At 46.1% G+C, this 23,696-nt stretch overlaps 1 protein-coding gene across 1 annotated transcript in view; it reads right to left on the reverse strand.

The window, feature by feature from the left end:
* Pde10a (phosphodiesterase 10A) overlaps positions 1–23,696 on the reverse strand; it is a 194,583-nt gene that overhangs the window by 87,214 nt on the left and 83,673 nt on the right. The window contains exon 2 of the mRNA XM_048420903.3: positions 4,468–4,596. Coding sequence (XP_048276860.3) covers positions 4,468–4,596 — 129 coding nt within the window. The remainder of the gene's footprint in view (positions 1–4,467; positions 4,597–23,696) is intronic.

A 23,696-nucleotide genomic window follows, 5' to 3' on the forward strand; every position in this document is an offset into this window, starting at 1 on the left:
AATAACTCCCATCTCTAGAATCACATAAAAGAGAGAAATGTGATAATTACAGTTTTTATATAAAAATAAAACCATGTAAAAATTTTAAATTTAAGGTAACTGACAGCAACAATATTTTAGCTATTAATTACTTAAATGTCAAAAGTAGTGGCAGCATCTGCTCTAGAACATGCCACATACAAAGCCACAGGCCACAAAAGACAGGGCTCTATCAACAGCCTATAAATTATTTAGGCTAATACACCACCTTCTTAGGTACTAAATAAACTTCCATCAGAGGTTAATATGACATTGGAATTTGGGGTTTTATTAATACTCACCTTAAATATCATCATAGTATCAAGGATACCAAAGTAGTCACACAGAGTGCCAATTCAGCATCCTTCCTAACACTGCCCAGACCGGTAACCAAAGATGGGAAACTGTTGACAGTCAAGGTAAGGTTTGGTTCTTCTTGCCCAGGACAGAACAGTGTTTGCAGTATGGGCTCATGTCCCATCTTGGAGACTCTTAAAAGAAATGCAGAGGACTAGGCCTCCACATAGCTTCACGTATGTGCTGTGTGTGGACACATGTGTGCAGGTGCTAACTGCAATAGTAACCTCAGAGTCCCAAAGGGCACCGGTTGGTCAGTATGTCAGACATAGTTCACATATAGATGAACATGAAGGGATGATGTATAGTGTGACTAAATATGAGATGTAATTCTTTCCAAGATGCCGTTTTCTCCAAATGCATGAAAAGATATTCAATGAGGGTGTTGGGAACTCCTTAGACGTTACACTCTACCTTGAGGAATTCCTCACTCTCTTCCCAGATGAGTCAGATCACTTATATAGAAAATAAAAGCAAAACCCAGCTCCAAACGTCACTTTAAAATGGATCATTGTGAATTTAGCCACAAGGTCAACTTCAGAAAACAATTTTCAGTGCTGGGGAGATGAGAGTGAGCTCCATGAGTGAGACATTGCCTCTTCAAGCGTGGGAGCCTAAGTGTGAGCCCAGCACACACGTACAAAGCTGGGTCACCCCTTACATTGGTTATCCTCGTGCTGGGGAGAGGAGAGAGGCTGAGACCCTGTCTTAGAAAACAAGGTGGATGACTTCTGAGGAGCAATACCAGAGGCTTACAGACCTCTGCGCACTTGTGAAAACATGTGCAACACATAACACAATGCATATATACACTCAGCAGACATATGCACACAAGCATACACACATAAATACAGATAGACATGATCACACACACATACACACTCAGAAGACATACACACATACAGACATATTCACACACATTGATGCCTCTCAGCTGCGCATAACAAAATGTTATACATTTGAAATGGAAATGGTAAGAAAGCAATATAATTGCACTGAAAACATTAAGAACACTAATTACTTTCTAATCTGAGCAGTCAAGGGGTCACCTCCATCCCGGAGCCCCTTTCTCCCCCCTTCTCCTATCAGATGTCCCTGACTACAAACCAACTACAGAGACAAATGAGGCTGTCAGACCTCCGAAAAGAAAACAATGAGTCCCAACTTTCTCCTGTGTGTTAGTCTAGTGACCTTTTAACCTGCCCTGGAGACCTCGGCAGAGCTCAACACTCCATTGCCTACAAGTTGCCTCAAGGGATTGAATATATGTACAAGTTGGCCCTTCTAATTCAAAAATCCAGTTGTGGATTTCTGTGTAAAGTCCATGCAAGTATCACACACACACACACACACACACACACACACACACACACACACAGAGAGAGAGAGAGAGAGAGAGAGAGAGAGAGAGAGAGAGAGAGAGGGAGAGAGGGGGAGATGAAACGAGACAGACAGGGGGAGGGAGAGGGAGATGGAGAGAGACAGGGAGATGATGGAGGGAGACAGGGAGATGATGGAGGGAGACAGGGAGATGATGGAGGGAGACAGGGAGATGATGGAGGGAGACAGGGAGATGATGGAGGGAGACAGGGAGATGATGGAGGGAGACAGGGAGATGATGGAGGGAGACAGGGAGATGATGGAGGGAGACAGGGAGATGATGGAGGGAGACAGGGAGATGATGGAGGGAGACAGGGAGATGGAGGGAGACAACAACAAAACCTGAGACATGTCTGGCACCTGGTCCCACACAGTGGGCAGAAATGATAGCCAACATTCTGGTACAATTCACTCCCTTAGGAAACTTTCAAATGAGCTTGGGAAGTATTTGCCCAGTACAAGTGTGGCAAGTGACCACAAGCTGACCGGAACCACAGGGCCAATGACCAGTCAGCTTCCTACTTCTGCCTCTGTGCCGTGCCTTCCCAAACGCCATGACGGGACTCTGTGCCTCGGAACCGAGAGCCTGAAGGATACTTCCTTCTACACATTGCTTTTGTTCATGGCATTTCTCCACAGTAGCAGAAAAGCAACTGATGCCACGTGTGTGTGTGTGTGTGTGTGTGTGTCTTTCTGTGGTAGGTGCACAAGACTGCAGGTGCCCTCGGAGGCCAGTGACACTGAATCCCCTGGAGCTGGAACAGGTGGCTGTTGAGCAACCATGTGGGTGCTGGGAGCCAACTTTGATTCTGCAAGAGCAGTCCTTGCCATTAACCACTGAGCCCTTGTAGAAATGTGCGGTGTTAGCTTACATAACAACACGAAAGTTGGTAGAAATTCTCATTTGTAAGAACTAAACTTAATTTCAAGTTCTGTGCTGCAAGTGTTATGTCAGTTTGACAGAAGCTGGCATCATCTGGGAACAGTTCAACCGAGAACATTCCTCCAGAAGATCTGGCGGTAAACACGATTGTAGTACATGATTCTTGACTAGAGACTGATGTGGGTGTGTCCAGTCCATGGCGAGCGGTGCCACCCTGGCCTGGTGACCTGGGTGCTACAAGAACAGTGACTGAGCAAGCCACAGCAGCAACCCAGGAGCAGCATTCCTCTGAGACCCTTGCATCGGCTTCTGCCTCACGCTCCTGCCCTGACTTCCCTCAGCAGCAGAGTGTATCCTCAGAGTTGCAAGCCGAAACACACTCTTTCCTCCCCAAGCTGCTTTGTGGTCAAGGTGTTTCATCACAGCAACAGAAACTCTAAGATGTGTTCCATAGGTATCATGTTTCTGTGTTACACTATCTCTTATTACATAGTAAATTTAAATATGCAGTGTGTGTGTGTGTGTGTGTGTGTGTGTATCTGTGTGTCTGTATGTGTGTGTGTGTCTGTGTGTGTGTGTCTGTGTGTGTGTGTCTGTGTGTGTGTGTGTGTCTGTGTGTGTGTGTGTCTGTGTGTGTGTGTCTGTGTGTATGTATAAATTCATGTAGAGACAAGAGCTTGACACTGGCCATTTCTTCAGTCATTCTGCCTCCTTAGGTTTTTGAGGCAGGGTCTCTCACTAATATGGCTCTCCCTGATGTGGTCAGCCGGGTTGGCCAGTGAACCTTAGAGATCCAGTTGTCTTTACTGCCATGCACACCATACACCACTGCTGAGGAAAATTATTAGCCAGCGCATAGGCAGCTCACCAAAGAATCTGACATTTCAAATGGTTCTTCTCACATCTTTCTCGCCTCTCTGCATTGTATCTAAAAAGGCCATCCTCACTTTACTAATGGAGACCCCATTCTGTTAACAACTGTGACTAGGAAGGAGGGAAGGGCCAAAGATAAGCCAGCTCGGAGCTCTCAGATTGTACTCTGTAGAGTGGAGTATCTAGAGATAGGAACACAAACTATGCTTTTCTAATTGATATTAATCATTGGCACGTTCTGCATACAGACAGTGGTCTCCTGGCCAACAAAGAGCTGTACTGGGTGTGCTGTGGCCCATCAGGTAGCAGGGCCCATGAGAGGTCCCACCGCCACTGGAACACACATGGAGTCCGAGTGGAACCTGGGTCTCCTCCCTCAATCTCTCTTCCCAGCTGGTGATGTGAGCTTTTCACTTGGACACACATCCCTGCCACTGCCATCCGCTGTCATAGCCAGAGGCCAAACGCGGTGGGGCTATCAGATCTTGAACTGGAAACAAATTTATGTTTTCTCTTTCCAGTTCACAGCCTGAGACATTGCAGTGCAGTGACTCCAAGCTGACTAATACAATAAACACTAAAATTCTCAGCAATTATTTGCCAAGAGTTTTTTTTAATTAATGATTTTTCTCTCTTATTTAGTTCCTCTAACAATGTTATCTTTAAAAAAATCCAGAAATAAGATATAAACCTCTATTTCATATTTTGTTTTCTTTTTTGTGTTTTTTGCTTTTTTTTTTTTTAAGACAGGGTTTACTGTGTAGTCCTGGGTGTCCTAGACTCTCTCTGTAGACCAGACTGGCCTCGAACTCATAGAGATCCGCCTGCCTCTGCCTTCTGAGTGCTGTGATTAAACATGTTTTGTTTTCTAAAACAAACGCTGTCCCATCATGAGCTAAGAAGGCTTGGTCTGAGATCTGAGGACACTTCGCGCGAGCAAGCAAGCGGTGTCTTACCTTCAACTTTGTTGTTTTTTCTCTTCAGCCACTTCTCTACGGTCTCGGCGCTCACGCTTTCGGAGACAAACTCATCTAAGACCTGGGGGTGGAGAGAGAGGTAGGCCTTCACTTTCTCATCCGTCAAACCTGCAAAGGAATTGCAAAGAATAAAATTCACCCATGCGGCGACTTTAAACAGGAAACACATGGTGTACCAACGCACGGTGCTAGGAGTTAGGAACTTCCCTCTGCTGCGGGGAGCTGGGACAGGCGGGGTGACTTCATGGGAAGACAAAAGGGCAAAGCTTTGGACGTGCACGGGCAACAGGCGATGGCACTACAAGGTGCCACGAAACCTCACCTGCTTATGTTAGCTTACTAAGGTGGCATTTTATGACCATAAGAAGAGAGTAAAGCTAAGGACGGTGAAGTCAGAAATTGGTAACTAAGTGGTAGATGATAAGTTACACCAAGTAGCTGTCCCCCGGCTGTCAGTTCTGGGGCACTGAGCCAGACGGTGCCTTTCTATTGGATGTTAGGTTGCATGATGCACTTACACTGATGTAAGCAGCTACCAGCTAAACCTGGCAAGGCACCGTGGATGGGTGCCAGTGACTGGATGAATGTGTTCGTCACTGTTCGTCTTTATTGCTGTCAACTTAAATTCCTCCCTTTCCAGGGAGTCACTAGAGCTGGTGGTCCAACCAACGTCACTCCAGAATGCTCTTGCCACTTCTCCATCGCTATCGATGAAGTTTCTGTCCAACGAAAACTGATGGCTACAGACAATTTCATATATTTTCATATCAAAAATACAAAGTGGCATCTTTTTTAGATTGAAATAATCCCAAACACAAGCTGGGTGTGGAAAGTGCTCTCACTATGCCTGTTCACTGAGATTTCCCAAGTGGCCATCTGCAGGAATGGCTGGATGACAGCACCACCAGACAGTGACTTTGACATAAAAAAAGAAGGAAACTAAGTCCAATTCTATCCCTGCAGAGAGTAGGCCGTGCATTTCCACAAAGTGGAGAATCCACACGTGTTAATTAATTCTGCTGAGCACTCGAATCACAGCTGTGAGGATCTTACAGCGGAACAGGGTCACTGGGAAGGCAGATGGCTTCTTTCAAAGAAATCATTCTCTAAACAGCTGACTGTAACACACACAACACAAACAGCACACGAGAGGGGAAGGAGACCCATCGTATTCTCTGCACAGGGCAAAGGGCACATACAACACACACAGCACATGTGGGGGGAGGAGACCCATAATATTCTGCACATGGAAAAGGACACACACAACACACATAGCACATGAGAGAGGGGGAGGAGACCCATCGTATTCTCTAACCCCAGAAAGCCAGGTTGCAGAGACTGCTGTAACTTGGGCTCCTTGCTATTTCGCGCATTATAGCTATGTCCTGTGTGCAAATTGTATATTACATGAAGGACCCGCATCCAAAATATCCTCTTAAAAGTCAACCATAAGCAAACAGCTAGTCTTTAAAAATAGACACAATGTAGAACAAACCCCTTAACAAAAAAGATGTGAATATCACAGATAAACACAAAAAGGATACTAATTGGTCATTAGTGAGCTGAAGGTAACATGAAAACAAGACTCAGCTACATAGTTATTACCATGGCTAAAGTCCAAAACCCCCGAAGCACTAATTGTTGGTGTGGAACCGAACATCAGTCCTTGCTGGTCAGCATCCAAGCACTTTTGAAAGATAGTTTATTAGTTTATTATCACATTTTTTAAAAAGTTGTTCTGCTTAACACAGTAATAATAATATCCCTCATAGTCAACATAGCCCAACTCACATGGAAGCCCGTGTCCACATAAAGACCTGCATGTGGACTTTTTGTAAATGGCTTTTTCCCATAATCTGCTAATTCTGGAGGCATGTAAGCTCCCTTCTAGGGAGTGAAGACACAGATAAGCTGTGTGCATAACTAAATGTTAGTTCATGATAAGAAGAAATGATGAGAAGCCAGGAAAAGACCTAGATGAGCCATAACAGGGAGATAAGCTATTGTTGGGAGCTGCAGATCCCTGGTCCCTTGACTTTCTCAGACCCTTTGCCTGCTGGAGTGAACTGAGCAAAACACTTGTGCCTGCAGCTGCTCTGGGCATGAGACCCTGATGGCAGGCTGGTGGGACTGCAGCTGAAAGATCCCAAGAGCTGGGCGTGGCTAAGGATTCATATATAAGCTTCCCCTGAGCACAATAAAGTTGGCATTGACATTCTTGTATCAAGGATGACCCGTGTCCGTGTCTCTCTTTGTGTGTCTCTGTCGATGTGTATTTAAGTCTCCAGCTTAGTTCCCGGCTCGAGTACCAGTCCCGTAGTAGTGACACAGGAGCTACAGGACTGTCAGTTTTTACAGGATCATTCAGGCTTTTACAAGCTACCCTGAAGGGACATACATTAAACAGTTGCAGATATGCAACACAAGAAGAAGAAAGAAAAAAAGAAGGAGGAAGAAGGGAGGAGGAGGAGGAGGAGGAAGTCAATAGGGTAAATAGGAAAAGATCAGTAATTGTCGTGTCTCAGTCCAGAAAAATGGAGGGAAGCTGACTGGGTGAAACACAGATCTCATGGGGCCAAGAAATTCTACTGATACTATGGTGGTGAACATTGATACTACAAATTTGTCAAAACCCAGATAACCTTATGGTACAATGGATAACATGGGGACACATGCCATTATTTACAGATAAGAAGGCTGGGAATGGCCAGTGAACTATGATAAAAAGAAGGATGCTGGCCCCTTGGTGAGTCTCATGCCATGGGCAGTCCCACTTGCTCTTTATGTACACAACGGTATGATCACTGTGTGTTTAAGGGATGGGAGATTTGTTCATTAGGACACATCCTATTATGTTACAAACACACTCACTAGAATAGTTACCTCTCGGTTTAGACATCAACAAGATACACATTTAGACTCAAATCAAACACAGTTCTAAGTGTTTCTTCATAACAACTTGTTTGAATAAAGGAATCTATGCATTGCTAAGGGTGAGCTGTACCTGACTGTGTCCAATGGAAGATTCCTAAGAGCTGTGTTAATGTAACTTTGGTAAGAGCTGTGTTAACGTAACTTTGGTAAAAGCTGTGTTAATGTAACTTTGGTAAGAGCTGTGTTAGTGTAACTTTGGTAAGAACTGTGTTAACGTAACTTTGATAAGAACTGTGTTAATGTAACTTTGGTTTTGGTAAGAACTGTGTTAGTATCACTTTGGTTTTGGTAAGAACTGTGTTAGTATCACTTTGGTAAGAGCTGTGATGAGTAACTTTGGTAAGAACTGATAATGTAACTTTGGATTTGAAGCCCAGTGCTCACTTTCTAGGAAAAGCACTGCTCTCTCAGTCCTCACTCCATCCTGAGCCTGTACGAAGAGCTCAGGGACAGACACACACGGCAGATGTCCAGCCGGCCCTTCGGCTCCTGTCACACTTTGGGCCCAGAACACTGTACTACAGACCCAACACTCCCGTCACTCAGCTCTTCCCACAGCCAAGATTCTTGCATCACAAATTAGGCGCCAGGTCTGCAGGCTATAGGTCCCAGTCCTAGTTTTTCAGCCTTTCTCTGAAATATCCTAACTGCCCCGATGTATTAACTCCCTCTGTGTTCAATTCATATATGAACAGAATATAACATAAACTACTGTCCCCTCCCAAAAGCATCATTCCACATGTGAGGCAAATCCAGCAATACTAATTCCCACTCTTAAACATTGTACCACAAAAGCTCAGTTCCTGCAGTCAGCCTGGCTATGGGAGCTGAGATGCACAGCCTGTGACGAATGCATGAAGAGGAGTAGATGTTCCACGTGGAGAACATTCAAACATCCTTCTGTTTTGGCTCAGTGCTGTGTAGTCTGGGGTCTCAGATTTGGTATAAGTTTCTCCATGTTTAACTCCACCAATTAAGAGTAGAATTAACAATCTGGCAATCTTCAGACAGATGTGTGTGGCACAATCCAAGCTGCAGCGCCCTTCCTAGGCAGGTAGCTCATTCTTCCACAACAGGTGTGCTGTTGGGGGACTTCTCACAGCCTGAGAGCCCCTGTTGTGTAAGGACGCAAGAGCTGAGTGCATACACAAATTTATGTAAGAATTCTAATTAGTGTCAGAAGGCAGTTCCAAAGTACACACCAGAAATAATTTTCCTTAATATGAACTGCAAGATAAATGAGTAATGCAAGCATATTAATGCAAAATTTGTCAAACACAAAAATCAGTTACATCTGTTCTGAGAATTCCAAATCCTATTTCATCCACCTTTTCCTTCCTGGGTCTTCCTTTGTTGGCATCCACACTCCTGCGACTTGAATGTCTTCCCTGCATAAATGATAAAACAGCTAAATAGCATTTGCTATTGACACATGATCACTTCTGGTGCAGTTGGCATGTAGGAATATGTTCCCCGTGCAGACAGTGGCATACAACCATGTACTGACTCTGTTAGGCCTCTGAGAATTGTGTGTCTGGTGCACAGCAAACACTCCACGCGAGTCACAGTCCCCAGTGTAAAATAAGGGCAGAAGTGCAGAGGTGTGGCATCCTTAGATGATTGTTCTCTTGGCCACAGAGACAATAACAGGGTCAGAACAAAGGCAGCCTAACAGCCCGTCTCACAAAGCCCAACTGTGGCCTGCCTCTTTGGACTCTCTTTCTTCTGCGACCACGAGTTTTCAGGATTGCTCCTGGCCAGTACCACCTCTGATGTGAAGTCATTCTCCAACCAGATTACAAACTGAAAAACCTGTGGCAAGGGCATCGAGGGAAGGGTTAACAGGAAGTCTCTACTTCACAAGACTCACCCTGGTCTAATCTGAGGGTGAGGAGAGGTCAGAAAAAACAGCACCACTTCCCCGTGGTTCTTCCTCCTTTTTGCTCCAGTCTACTGAATCCTCACGCTGGGTGCTATCTGCCTGACCCCTCCTCACCCTGCCTCTGCCTAAGTGAGGCATTCAGACCAGAAGCAACTTGACCACAGACATCTCCCTGACCATACCCTCAGTGCTGAGGCATCACGTCCCAGGGCACAGTGATGCCCCGGAGTATCATGCTCACTCTGCACCCTGCTCCTGCTGTCCAGTGACATCGCCTATGTGTTGAGTGATCACTCACAAAAGTGTGGGTGCAGTTACTGGTAACTAGTCTGTCCCAGTCTCCACATAGCAGGCATAATGAAGAGTCACAGCAGGCCTGAGAAGCCCCTCTCAGAACGGCTGCTCACAAGGTAGACCTTGGCGGGAATGTACGAACAGGGTTCTAAAGGCACATGCAGATAAATAAAGGTCAAGTCGCGGGATGACGGCAGGACCCATGTCACCAGCCTTCTTTCTAAAAGTGTGAAATGTGGGAGGGTATAGGTAGAGGGTATCTATATGATATATTATGACCAAGCCACAGTGAAAAGCCTGAGTAACAATCTCCAGCATGCTCCCCTGGCAGTCCACAACATGCACCACAAGTTAGTAACGGAGGAACTGAGAGTGCCCCAGGTGACTCCAACAGCAAAGGCTCTTGGCAGCATGAGCCAGCTGTCCCCTGGATGCTGGTGACACACATCTCTCCTCTGCCCTCTGGCTATGACGACTCTCAGAGATTCCAAGCACAGCTGTGAGGAAGGACTCGCGTAAGTCAACTTGTCTTGAGCATAGCCGCGTGCTGAGTCCCGTGACTCACACTAGTGACTCCAAGGTCAGGGGTCCTTCTAGAGGCCGCGGCACTCAGACTGTCATCCTCGGCGAAGGAATCAGTGAGTAACTCTCATCTTGGGAGTTAGCAGAGGGCTGGGGAAGCAGCAGCACAAAACAGTGCCGGCTGGAAACTGCCCCCTTCCATGAGATGCCAGATGCAACCTGGAACGCATGCCCTCAGTGAGTGCTGGGTTGAGGGAGTCTTCTCCACGGCCCGCTGCTCCTACCTCAATTACGGATGCCTCAGCCTCAATGAATCTTTTTCTCTCCTGCATGCATTTCCTTTCTGTTCCTGCACAAAGCTCCTAGGTCCACGCGAAGCTGTCTGGCAAAGTAGTAACTTCGTACTGTGAAGACCCAGCAACATTCTAACATCCTCCATCCACCGACTCTGTACCAGCTTTGCAGATGGTGTCCTCAATGTACTGCCTGTCATGGCTGGAGGGGCTTATACCATAGTTCCTTCTCAATGCTTGTCACATACAGGAATGGATTAATGGGCTCTAAGCTCGTTTCTTTTGGAGTTGTTTTAAAAGGCAAAGGTCTTACAGAGAAATGAGCACGCGGCAACCCTGAGGTTATAGAGGAAAGGACGCCAGAAACGATGCTGTCTCTGTGACGATGGAGAAAAGCAGGAAGCAGCAAAGCTAGGACGAAGGTCCTAAAAAACGCTTAGTCTCGCCTCTCACCAATGCGCACCACCGAAATGTTCTCGTTCCACACACGCACATCCTCCCAATGGGGACTTGGCCCGGGCTCAGTGCCGATCCCAGTATAGAGTGCGGTTGGTGTGGGGACCTCCCACCCCTCTGCATTAGCAGCCCGCAGGCTGCACAGCTTCAAAGGCCTTGCCTCCAGTGTCCATTATTTGTAATTTGCATTTATCAAAGACCCCTCCCACACCACCACTGAGGGACACAAAGTCGTTTTAGGATCTCTAACTACAAACTTTTCACTTATGATTTATGATAAAGATGAAGACAGGTTTCTGATTTTTTGAGAAAACTCCTAATTAAGCCTAAGATTAAGCCCCAAATATTTTACCCACAAGAAGTCTAGAGTTGGGAGGGCTTACACCCCTACTTCTCAGCTCACATTTACAGTAACCTGGTGAAGACTAAGGATTCTTCATCAGCAGACTGTGCTCAAAAACAGCCATACTCCCAAGAAGGCCACTCCCAACCTCACTGTGTCCGTACACAGCACACGTGAAACAGGTATGCAGATCTGAGCACATGTTATGCAACTGATTAACAGCTCTATCCAGAAACCAAAGTATGCCTTTCTCTAGGAAAACTCAGGCTGCTTTTTAAAGCAATAACCATTTTCAGGAAACCCGTATCTAGCGATATGCTAGCATCTAACAGCATTTTAGAATAGCTCATGTCTCAGATGCAGTCACGAGTGCCTGAGACCTGTCAAACACGGAAATTACCAGACTAACCATTACATTAGCCTGACCAAAAGCTAGTCCACGTGAAAATTTCCAGCAGTATCACCCAGGGAGGGGAGCCCAGGACTATGGTGACAGCCAGCTGGAGAGACAGTGAATGTGTGCTGAGGAGACAAACCCAGAGATTGATGAAGGGTGAGCCAGCATGAGAACTCTGCCTGGATGAAGTAGTCAGAGAGTAAGGGCAGGTGGGAACCAAACAGTAGCACCAGAACCCCTGAGAAAAGCCCAGGCTAGCAGGCCTGAACACGGCTCCTCCTGGCTGAAAGTAACTTGGCTCAAATGGTTACCAAATTGAAACAGTTAGTTTGGGCTAAAGGCAGAAACAGTCTCTAAGCAAGTATCGGATCAATTCTACATTGACATGACACATGTATTGATAATGATAGTCACAAAGTCAAGATCAAATATGCAGCCATATTCAAATGATTGGACATGTCGTCCCAAACACAGGACAATGGCCTGAAATGCAACGTGATGGAACACTCTCAAACACACATTACACCTCAACCACCACGTCGGCAGTGAACTTGTGGGCACGGCATGCGTGCCTGCTGCCAAGAGGGCTAGCAACCTTGCCTGTTGGTCAAATCTCGTCCACACTTAAAGCGGCAAGAACACTGCTTTTCCATCCATCATTGGATGGATCCATCATTGTCTCCTTGGTTCTCAGGACAGCACTTGATAAAGGGCCTCTTTAAAGGTGTTTAATAAATATCCTCCCTACAGAGACAAAATTGTACAGTCTTATACCATGTTTTAAGAACACGTTAAAATACTTTACAGAGGAAAGAAGGAAAAACGGGTTGCATGTAATTTAATGTAGAGTGGGGGAGGGAAGAGGAGGAAAACTGGAGAAAGAAGGGAGTCATCCTCCAAAAAGAGTATCATAAAAAATATGCAGATAGACTCATAAATGTAAACACGGCCATGCATGGTTTTAACATTAAATTTAGAAAGAAAAGTGGACTAACAGCCATCATTTCTATGGGCATTTACTACCTGGATCAAATGATTACTTAAGAAGTCCGACCTGAGCTGGAATGATAGCTCGCTGGGATGAGGAGGACTCAGGCTGTGGAGACACAGCCCCGTAATTCCAGCACTAGGTAACGAGGCAGAAGAATGCAGGGCCTTGCTGGGCACCCGTCTAGCCAATCAGAAGTGAGCTGTAAGTTCAGGGAGAGACGAATATTGAAAACTGAACTGGAGTTCACTTGTGGAAGACAGCGGTTGAGGACTCCTAACCTCCACGGAAACACACCTACCAACACATGTACACACAGATGAGGAACCCTGACCTCCACGGAAACACACCTACCAGCACATGTACACACAGATGAGGAGCCCTGACCTCCATGTGTACACACAGATGAGGAGCCCTGACCTCCACGGAAACACACCTACCAACACATGTACACACAGATGAGGAACCCTGACCTCCACGGAAACACACCTACCAACACATGTACACACAGATGAGAAGCCCTGACCTCCACGGAAACACACCTACCAACACATGTACACACAGATGAGGAGCCCTGACCTCCACGGAAACACACCTACCAACACGTGTACACACAGATGAGGAGCCCTGACCTCCACGGAAACACACCTACCAACACGTGTACACACAGATGAGGAGCCCTGACCTCCACGGAAACACACCTACCAACACGTGTACACACAGATGAGGAGCCCTGACCTCCACGGAAACACACCTACCAACACGTGTACACACAGATGAGGAGCCCTGACCTCCACGGAAACACACCTACCAACACGTGTACACACAGATGAGGAGCCCTGACCTCCACGGAAACACACCTACCAACACATGTACACACAGATGAGGAGCCCTGACCTCCACGGAAACACACCTACCAACACGTGTACACACAGATGAGGAACCCTGGCCCTGAGGGACAGGTGTCACCATCCATGTGTACACAGATAAGAGAAAAAAGTCTCATCTCCACTTTCGTTCCTTTAAAGTCCACGGCGCCCTAGAAGTGAAAGCCCCACACCCTCTCATTGAGTATTCCCAGGAACAACTTTTCTTGCTTATTAAAAATTGAAAAGACTTGATTGACAGATCTGAGACAAAGAAAATCAAAAATTATGAAAATCGCAGGATGAGCTGAAATAATTTTTTTCCAGAAAAATTGGGAAACACACCTTTTTCTGCACATGGCAGCATATGCCTGTAACCCCCATGTCGGGAAGACTGACTGGGACTGAAAAGTTTGAGGCCAGTGTACAGTACATTAGGCCAGTGTGGGTTCTACTGCAAGACCCAGTCTCAAAAAGAGAGGGATGGAGTGGGTGCAGAGGGAGGATGAAGAGGGAAAGGGGGAGAAAGGGAGAGAAGGAAAGAAAACACACTTTCTTAAAAAGTCTGATCATAAAGTCATCTAGAAATGTTATTTTTTAGAATTAATATATGAAATAATGTTACTATTCACACCTCTTTGACTCAGTGTTTGGCTTATAAATCATGCTGAGGCCTGACTATCAGGCATATACGATGCCTTCGGATGAATCAGAATCAAAAACACACTATAAATAAATAGACGAACGCACTGCAAGGCTGACAACGGCACACGAGCTACTTTTTCCTTCTCTGTCACACAAACACCTTACAGAATGTCTCTACTCTGTCTTCTGCTTCCAGATACAGGCTCCGCCACTGCCAGGAAGGCCCGACACCAGGTGTGGCCCACACAGTGGAGGCAGCAAAACTGAGGTCACAGGCTAAGTCAGACCCCAGGTACCTGCTTGCTGCAGCTACGCCCCAATTTCCACAGGCTCCCATAAACAACACCAGCTGAGGCGCACGTCTCGAATGAGTCTGCAGGAGACCGTCTACATTAGACCACACTCATAGGAACACGAGCATGCTAAGGCAAACCGTTCTCAAGGTTAAGGTTCTACCAGGAAATGTTTGCTTAGCAACCTTCTGCAAACCAATCACTTTGTGGTCGGTGCTCAGCTTATAGTAACATGTTCCTCGCTTTACCAAAGGTCTCTTTAATGTACTCTGGGCCTCGCAAAGGACGCCCTGACCAACTAAAGACAGTGAGCCAGGGGGCTATGCCAAAGGTGACTCTAGGTGGAAGAGTGACCAATGATGCCAGAGGCATCGGAGGGAAAGAAAACAGGCTGGGTTTGGACCTGCTGAACCTCGGTTATCGGCACGGAAACTTCTATGGTATAGGGAACACACATCTGCAGCACAGAAGGAATCACCACACTGGGAACAGCTAGAGAGTTAAATGAGACTCAAGCATGAGGGCCTCAGGCATCCGTCTAGAGCCTGGACACGGAAGCTTTTATCTGCACCGTGAGTACCAGGGCCTCGAAAGCCTGCCAGCCTAAGGAGCACCACAACAAGCTCTGGGCTCAACTGCAGACCCTGTGTCAAAAAAAAAAAAAAGAACAAGAAAAAGAAAAAAAGAAAGAAAGGAAGAAAGAAAGAAAGAAAGAAAAGAAAAGAAAAGAAAAGAAAAGAAAAGAAAAGAAAAAAGAAAAAACCACCGACCTCTGACCTCCACACACACCTGCACAGGCAAGCGTGCCAGCATGCATGCCCCCGGTGTGATGGGTGGGTGTGCATACACTAAAATGACTGGGATTGCCTAAAGATACTTCACCCCCAACAATTCAGCAAAGAGAATGTAAATTCCCATTTTCGCCCAACACTATTTTTTCAGAAATCAGAAAAGAAAATTATATTGCATATCATCCCACCTGAAAAAGTTTAAGTCTCTCTAGGAAAATTAAAAGCAAGTATATTTCTTTAATAGAATTATAGATAGTCTTTTGAATGAGTCTCTTCTCTGTAAATGTTGAGATTCAGATCATTTTGTAATAGGAACATTCTAGGCTCCCAACACTGGATGCTTCCTGAGTGTTGGGGGATGCTACTTATTTCTTGTCTAGCTGCTTAGACCCAAAACAATCACTCAGAAACTATATTATTTGCAATACTGTTTGACCAATAGCTTAAGTGTATTTTTAGCTTACTCTTATATTCTAAACTAACCCATCACCATTAATCTGTGCATCACCAACAAGGTCGTGGCCTACTGGCTGTGAAGGGCCGCATCCATATTCTCCATTACAAGATGGCGCTGGCATCCGGTTTCACCGCCAGGTGAACGCACATGTGCTCAGTAACTTTCCACTGCTGTCCCCGCCTATTCCCGAGGCTTCACCTGGGCTAATGGGCAGCGGGCCAATCCAAGGGTGACATGTCCGAAGCAAGGACTGTTTCCTATATTAAGGATGGGTTCCCTCATTTAGGGGTCCCCGGCCATGTTAGCTGATGCTCTCTCTCTCAAGATGCATTAAAGCTTTTCTGCAGAAGAATCCTAGTGTCCCGCGTGGCGAGACGATAGCGTGGGACAACTGGCAAAGTTTCTGCCAGCTCCAGTGGAGGTGTCTGTCCCTGGCAGTGGCTACAAGGCTTCTTCCTGACTCTGTCTTCTTTCTCCCGGCAGTCAATTTAGTTTTCCCACCTAGCTCTATTCTGCTAAGCCACTAGCCAAAACAGCTTTATCCATTAACCAATAAAAGCAACACATATAGAGAAGGACTTCCCACAATGCCAGAGTGATGTAGGTGTTGCTTTCATTGCTTAATTAATAAAGAAACTGCCTGGCCTGATAGGTCAGAACATAGGTAGGCGGGGAAGACAGAACAGAATGGTGGGAGAAAGAAAGCAGAGGCAGGCAGTCGCCATGACTCTCCTCTCCGAGACAGCCACAGGTTAGGATCTTTCCTGGTAAGCCACCACCTCGTGGTGCTACACAGATTATTAGAAATGGGTTAATCAATATGTGAGAGTTAGCCAATAAGAGGCTGAAACTAATGGGCCAAGCAGTGTTTAAAATGAATACAGTTTCCGTGTAATTATTTCGGGTAAAGCTAGCTGGGTGGGCAGTGGGAAGCCGCCCACTGTTCCTTCTACACCAGAGGACTCTGGTTCAATACCCAGCCAGTCACATAGTGACACACAACCATCTGTAACCCAGTTCCAGGGGATCTGATGCCTTCTTTTGGCCTTCTTGGGCACCAGATACACATGTGGTGCACAGACATATGACATACATTCAGGCAAAACACCTATACACATAAGACATCTTTAAAATGTTGTTTCTCCTCACACGATATGATACATAATCTGTCAGTTAGAATAATTTATCATAAAAATATACTATGTAAAATGGAATATATCCAAACTTAAAGTCATGAAACACTTATTTTACAGGATAAACATGTATGTAGTCATAAATAGAGAAGTATGGTCAGCAATGTAACTCCCAATTACATGGAAATCAGGAAGGGAGGTGCCAACATCCAACATCATGATGAAGAAGCAACTCTTGGCTCCTGAAGTGATCAAAGACTCCCACTGTCCACCTCACTGGGTGGCATATGGCAGTCACTGCACAGGAAGACTTCCCAGAAGGAAAGGGATTGCCTAGACCCAAAAGCCTGCTCAGCATCAGAAAGCAAGGAAATTTCCACACCCACCCCAGCACCCTTGCCAGAGACAGCGTGGATGAAGGAGACAGATGCATCCACCATCACAGCTCTGACCAGTGGCCACACGAACAGCTGCCACAGATTACAGTCTAAGTGTGCATTGTTTGGAACCGGGCGGAGAGCATCCGATCAGCAGAGTGTGTGAACAGGAGACGGAGGAGGCTGAGCACAGAGGAGCAGGCAACACCTCTATGGGAACACAGCTACCCATATGGAGAATCATGAGCCATTACTCCAGCTCTCGAACTTCAGAGCTAGCGGGCCACATGTTAGCCTAGTGTGCCACATGTTAGTTGCCACGTTAGTGTGCCACGTGTTAGTGTTCCACGTCCACTTCAGATGTAGAGTTCTCCATAGACCCCCATTTCACAGAAGAGAACACTGAGGCAGAAAGGGTTCAAATATGAGGAACAGAAATTCAATTGTTGACCTAAAAGTGGTTATTCCTACTCTTCGCGATTAAAGAAATAAGAAGAGATTTGCTATAATGTTCTTTTCTCCCCCCACCCCAACATGTGCATACACACACATACATTTGTCAACAGGGTATGCTAAGCCCACATGTAAACATATACATACACACAATATAATGATCATGTCTTTTGAAGACAGAAAAATGAACAGGTTAAATATGTTGATACATATACAGTCTTTTTAGGCTGTTTTCTGGATCTATAAAATGATAATTATCATCTACCTCATAGGTTCCATTAAATTTAGAAATGATGCATGAAAAAATAAAGAATGACTCAAAATCGCAGCTACACTTAAGATATAAATGGAGACCTGTAATGTGTGTGTGTGTGTGTGTGTGTGTGTGCATATATATGTATGGACACACACAAACACACTCACCTCCCACTTGGAGATTCAAGGTGTTTAAACAGAAGGACCTAGACACTGTGATTCGATCCTCGGCTGAAGTCTCTCCCAAGAATCCTTAAACGTAAGTCCCCAGTTCAAGCTCTCCCTGGAGGCTAAGTGCTGAGAGCCTGACCGTCCAATAGGTTTTTCAAGGACGCGTCACCCAAGAAGAACAAACTACTCATCAGAGCCTCTAGCGCTCCAGAGGAGTCCCGAGTCTCGAGAGCCGGCGTTTGCTCCTGATCCCACAAAGGACCAGGCAGTGGGGGGAGATGCTCTGGGCCTGTTTCTCGGCCTTTCGTCTAAGCCCCAATGAGAACCAGGCCAGCGCGACCCTTGCACAGCCCGATGGGACACAGTGAAATGACCCAGAGGTAACCTTTATAAAACAGACACTTCAGAAGTAAATCCTCTATGAAATCTTGCACAGAGTCTATTTGGATCTCGTAATTGAAAACAGCGCTCACAGCTGTTCACTCTGACTCGCATCCACGTGCGGCAGTTGTAGCTAGTGTAGACAAGCTCTGTCCTCTCCAAGTCTTGCAAAGCAGATGAGCCCCTGATGCAAGCAAAAGCCACATCCTTCGCCCTTAAACACATCGCCTGATTTTAACGGGTTGCCATTTCATTAAGACGTATCTACTCAACATATTCTAACTTAAAATCCCACACAGTGAAGCAACTGACGAGCAGTCCATGGGCATTTCATAGATCATTATTGTGTCCTCCATTTATAGGTTAGAAATCTATAACACAAGTCAAGGTTTCCTCACAGCCGGGCAGAATTAACTATCCCTCCCCAACCTCCTTAATAATTAATTACAGCACGGACGGGGCCTAGTTTGCTGCTCAGCCCCTAGGAAAACAAAACAAAAAAGAAAGATGAGAGAGAGAGAGAGAGAGGCGGCGGCAGCTAGAATTAAACTTGCAGCTTGCAGTAACAGGTTTCCCAGGTTTCAGACAGCAGACAAAGTTCTCCATAACGTCACAACACAGTATCTACTGAGAGTTGGGGAGACACCGAGAAAGGAAAACAGAAAGGGCAGACTTCCGCTCTGATGCACACCAGAACAACTGCCTTCAGCTCAGATTCCAGGCTTCAGAAAGCACTGTATGTGGAAATCCTAAGGCTACTACGCCAGCGCACCCCATGGCTCGACCACCCACATCCTGTGGTCACAGGTGAGAGGCAGTGGAGAGAACACAGCACCAGTCAGCATGAAGGGAGCCTCAGAAATCCCTGCAGACCTGGCTTTGTAAGCGAGGGAGGGAGCGAGATGAGAATGGGACCCGGGAGACACTCTCTCTAAAGCAGTCTGACTAGTATGAGAGAGAAAGAGAGACTTGAGCCGTGTTCTGCCCCTCGGTGATGGTCAGGGGACCTGCAGAGTGCATTGGGACTGGTTGAGAATACTCTGTCACTATCTCAAGACATAGTCAGTCACTTTAGTTTAGGGCCAAAGGTTACACAGAAGAGTGTGTATGTGTGTGTGTGTGTGTGTGTGTGTGCGCGCGCGCGCACGCGTGCATGTATTTTAAACTAAAAGATCATTTAAATTAAATTTTTTTTATCTTCCGGATACTTTAAAAAGCTCCTTGGGAAGAAGTTACAACGACTCTCATTATAACATTCAGACCTAAGAGAACAATCAGAAGTCAACTCAGGCAAAGCAAGGATTTAAAAGCCCCTTGTTCTTCCAAAACCCAGATCCACCAGAGTCCGGAAGAAGGCAGAGTGTATTCTCAGGATGGGACCCTGGTGTCTGCTTTCTAGGATAGCAAACCGACTTTGTTCTCTTTGCCTGGGTTGAGTTATCTGAGGGCTACCTCAGAACAGACATTGGGTGCCACCGCTTCACCCAACTCAGAATCCCCAGACTAGTAGGTGCCTAAGAGACTGGAGAGTTGGTTCAGGGAGTAAGTGTGCTCTTCCACAGGACAGGATTTGTCTCCCAGCACCCACATTAAACTGCATATAACTCCAGCTCCAGGAACCAGTACCCTCTTCTGACCCCGGAAGTTACACACAGACTTGTGATAGACATACACACATATACACATAAGTGAAAAAACAAAAACACTGAAAGGCCAAAAAGAAAAAAGAATCCACTCTTTCCCACGGGGTGACTGTAGATGAAGGACAGGGCAGACACTGGAGACCTGGGGAAGGGGTGCAGTGATGCTTCATTTGTTTTAATAAATAAAGCTTGCCTGAAGATCAGAGAGTAAAACAGCCCCACTGGTCAGCCTTACAGACCAAGCAGTACTAACACACACCTTCAATCCCAGTAGCCACACTAGTTGCCATAGAAACCAGGCAGTGCATGCCTTTAATCCCAGTCCTAGAGAAGAATATAAAATGGGAAGAGATAGCTCACAGACACAGTCTCATTCTGAGATTCCTGGAGACAGGATCGCCATTTCGAACTGAGGTTGAGGTAAGAGCCAGTGACTGGCTGTTTTGCTTTTTGGATCTTCAGGCTGAACCCCAATTTCTCTCTCTGAATTTTTGTTAATTGTGCTTCAAAGGAGGAAAAAAAAAAACAAAAAACGACTGACTAGTGGTGGAACTCTGGACACAGGAGTGGGGTGGGGGGAATGGAGGGAGAGAGAGAGGAAGCCCCACCAGTGCCTTGGGGCCCCACACTTGCTCAGGAATTACTCCTGAGAATTTAAACTGACAAATGCTCTCTTTAGGTTCAGTGAGGACAGGAAGTGAAGCTACAGCAGAAAATGATGAAGGCTTGGTACGTACGCACGCTCGTGTGTGTGTGTGTGTGTGTGTGTGTGTATCTATGTGTGTATATCCCTATGTATGTGTGTGTATCTGTGTGTGTGTGTTTGTGTGTATCTGTGTGTGTACCTGTATATGTGTGTATCTATGTCTGTGTGTGTGCGTGTGTGTGTATTTATGTGTGTATATCCCTATGTATGTGTGTGTACCTGTGCATGTGTGTTTGTGTGTATCTGTGTGTGTTTCTGTATATGTGTGTATATCTGTGTGTGTATCTGTGTTTGTGGGTGTGTAGTTCAGAAGCCTATGGACAACCAAAGATCTGCCTGTCTCACCCTCTGAATTTAAAAGTTACTTTGTGAAACAGTTTACAAAACAGATCAGAAAACTCATTAAACAAATAAACAGCTACAACCGACAGCAAGAAATAACACTGCAGAGAATTGGTTGTTCACAGTCAAAACAACTTTCCATCTCCTGTGTAAGAAAGACCATGCTCTCTGCTCACCAGAACTCAAGAGGTGTATAAGGAAGACCGTGCTGTCTGCTCACAGACACTTATGGGAATTCTGTCTGTGCAAAAGAACTAGGCGTCACATGCAAAGCTTAGATCAACTGCCTTCTGCACACTCAGAAATAAGGGAAATGAGAGGCATGGAGTAAGTGGAAACCAGTAGGTCACTGCTAAAATAACTAGAACCAGCGCGCAGACACAGATGTTACCGGAAGCTGTCAAACACCTTAGCACCAAAGAGAACAGGAACTGAGAGGAAAGGGTCTCCAGACAGCTGCAGCAGCAAGTGCTCACGGGAAACAGCAGCCATGTCCGAAGTTGAAGACAACTATGTTACAAGTGGCTGCAGTTGGGAAGTAGAAGGCAAGAGAATGGAGACCCACAGAAAACCACCTCCTCCAGCAAAGCATAGCTCAGTCCCAGGAGAGGCAGGGAGGAAAGGGTAGGAAGAGGATTGCCCAGAGCATCCAAGGAGCTTGAGAAATTCCAAAAATGCAAAGAAAATATAAGCGAAACTTAATATTACTGAGCAACAAAGAAGAGCAGACTTCTGAAGGGAGTGAGTGAGAAGAGACTCGTCGCCCATCTTTGCTATATGAGGTCGCCAGGAGATGAAGCACCTGACAGCATCTCTAGGACTCTTCCTGGAGAGGATCAGCTGAGGGGGAGCCCCACCTTGAACATGGAGGACACCATCCCCTCAGGTTGGGGAGCCTGGAGCATGGCCTCCTGCTCCCTGCCCACTGTGAGGTAAGTGCTCTGCTCCGCCAGACTCGGCCACGATGATGAACAGTCCCGAAAGCCTCATCCTTCTTCCCTTAAATTGCCTCTGTCAGGGATTTTCGTCATAGATATGGAAAGGTAACTAATGCAACAGCCAACTTCTCTGAATAAAGCACAGAGTCAAGCACCAGGAAAGGGTGTGCTTAAAGTACTGAAAAAAAAATCCTAATCAAAAATTCTGTATCTCCTCAAACTGTCCTTACTGAAATGAAGGCAAAGCCAGGCGGTGGTGGTGCACTCCTTTAATCCCAGCACTCGGGAGGCAGAGGCAGGCGGATCTCTGTGAGTTTATGGTCAGCCTGGCCTATGAGAGATTGTTCCAGGACAGGCTAAAAGCTACAGAGAAACCCAGTCTTGAAAAAGCAAAAACAAAGAAAGTGAAGGCAAAGTGTAACAAACCACCCAAGGCAGCCCTAACACAACCAAAGCAAAAAGGGAAAATGAGTATAAATTACGCAGTGTCGAAACAGAAGAAACTTTGTATGCATGACATAACAAGCTACAGACTTGGCGACTTACCTGCAAAAGATCTGAATCCAGAATATACAATGAACTTGAAAAATAATTCACAGAAGGCAAACATGACAATTAATACATGGTCAAGACTTGAAGAGACACATCCACAAAATATGACACGTAGGAAGCACACAAAAGCCATTAGCCCACAGGAAACTGGAAAATCAGAGCCACTGTGAGATGCCGCTCCAGCCATCAGAACAGATTTTACAAGTGGACACCTGTCAATCAAGCAGTGCTAGTGGACCTCTCAGACCCCATTAGCAGAAACACAAAACGAGGCCACCACTGTGGTGGTCTGGTCACTCGTACTAATCTGAAGCAATTACCTAGGACCTAGGAATGCCACTCCTAAGAAAGGAAAACAGACGATTAATAAAATTAGGATGAGAACATTTAACAGAGCTCTATTCAGAATCACCCCATGCTAGGAACAACCTGGAGTCCTCAGCACTGGGCTGAGAGGAGTCCAGCGGATGTCACTGAGAAGACCCAGACACAGGCTAACACACGCAACTTCATGGATGGCGCTCTACAGCATCCCAGTACATGAGAGCAGCCAGGCTCAGAACGTGGCACGATCCTGGTTCCATTCAGAGGCTTTCCAGAAAAGACAGACTATGACGATGGAGAAGCATCAGGAGTCGTGGGCTGGAGAAGGACAGTTGTCGGGATAAAAGACCTCTCCTTGGGATGGGAGAATTACTCTACTTTGTGCCTGTGGTGGCTATGTGAAACCCAGCATGTTAAAACCTTAAACCATACATGTAAACACACACGTACCATATGCTCATCAGGAGCAGAAACTAAAGGCAGTCACCCACATTCAACATAGTGCCGGCAGAGAGACGCAGCGCCATGCAGTGGGTACACTCAGACTGTGGGGGGTGGGGGTGGGGTTCTGAGGCTAGGTTTGAATTGTCCGTTAGGATGGTTCTGACCCACGAGAAGGACCCTGCTTTTCACACTTCTCTGTTCCACTTACTGAACGCCGCCGCTCTGATCAGCAATGCAGTTTATTGACTGACAGACAGGCAGGGTCATTTTGTTGAATACTGGCGAGCATCAGAGTGAGAGAAGAGCTTCCTCTTCAGATCCAAGTCAT

This window comes from Myodes glareolus, chromosome 1, assembly GCF_982192425.1.
Source record: "Myodes glareolus chromosome 1, mMyoGla1.1, whole genome shotgun sequence".
Taxonomy (NCBI): Eukaryota; Metazoa; Chordata; class Mammalia; order Rodentia; family Cricetidae; genus Myodes; species Myodes glareolus.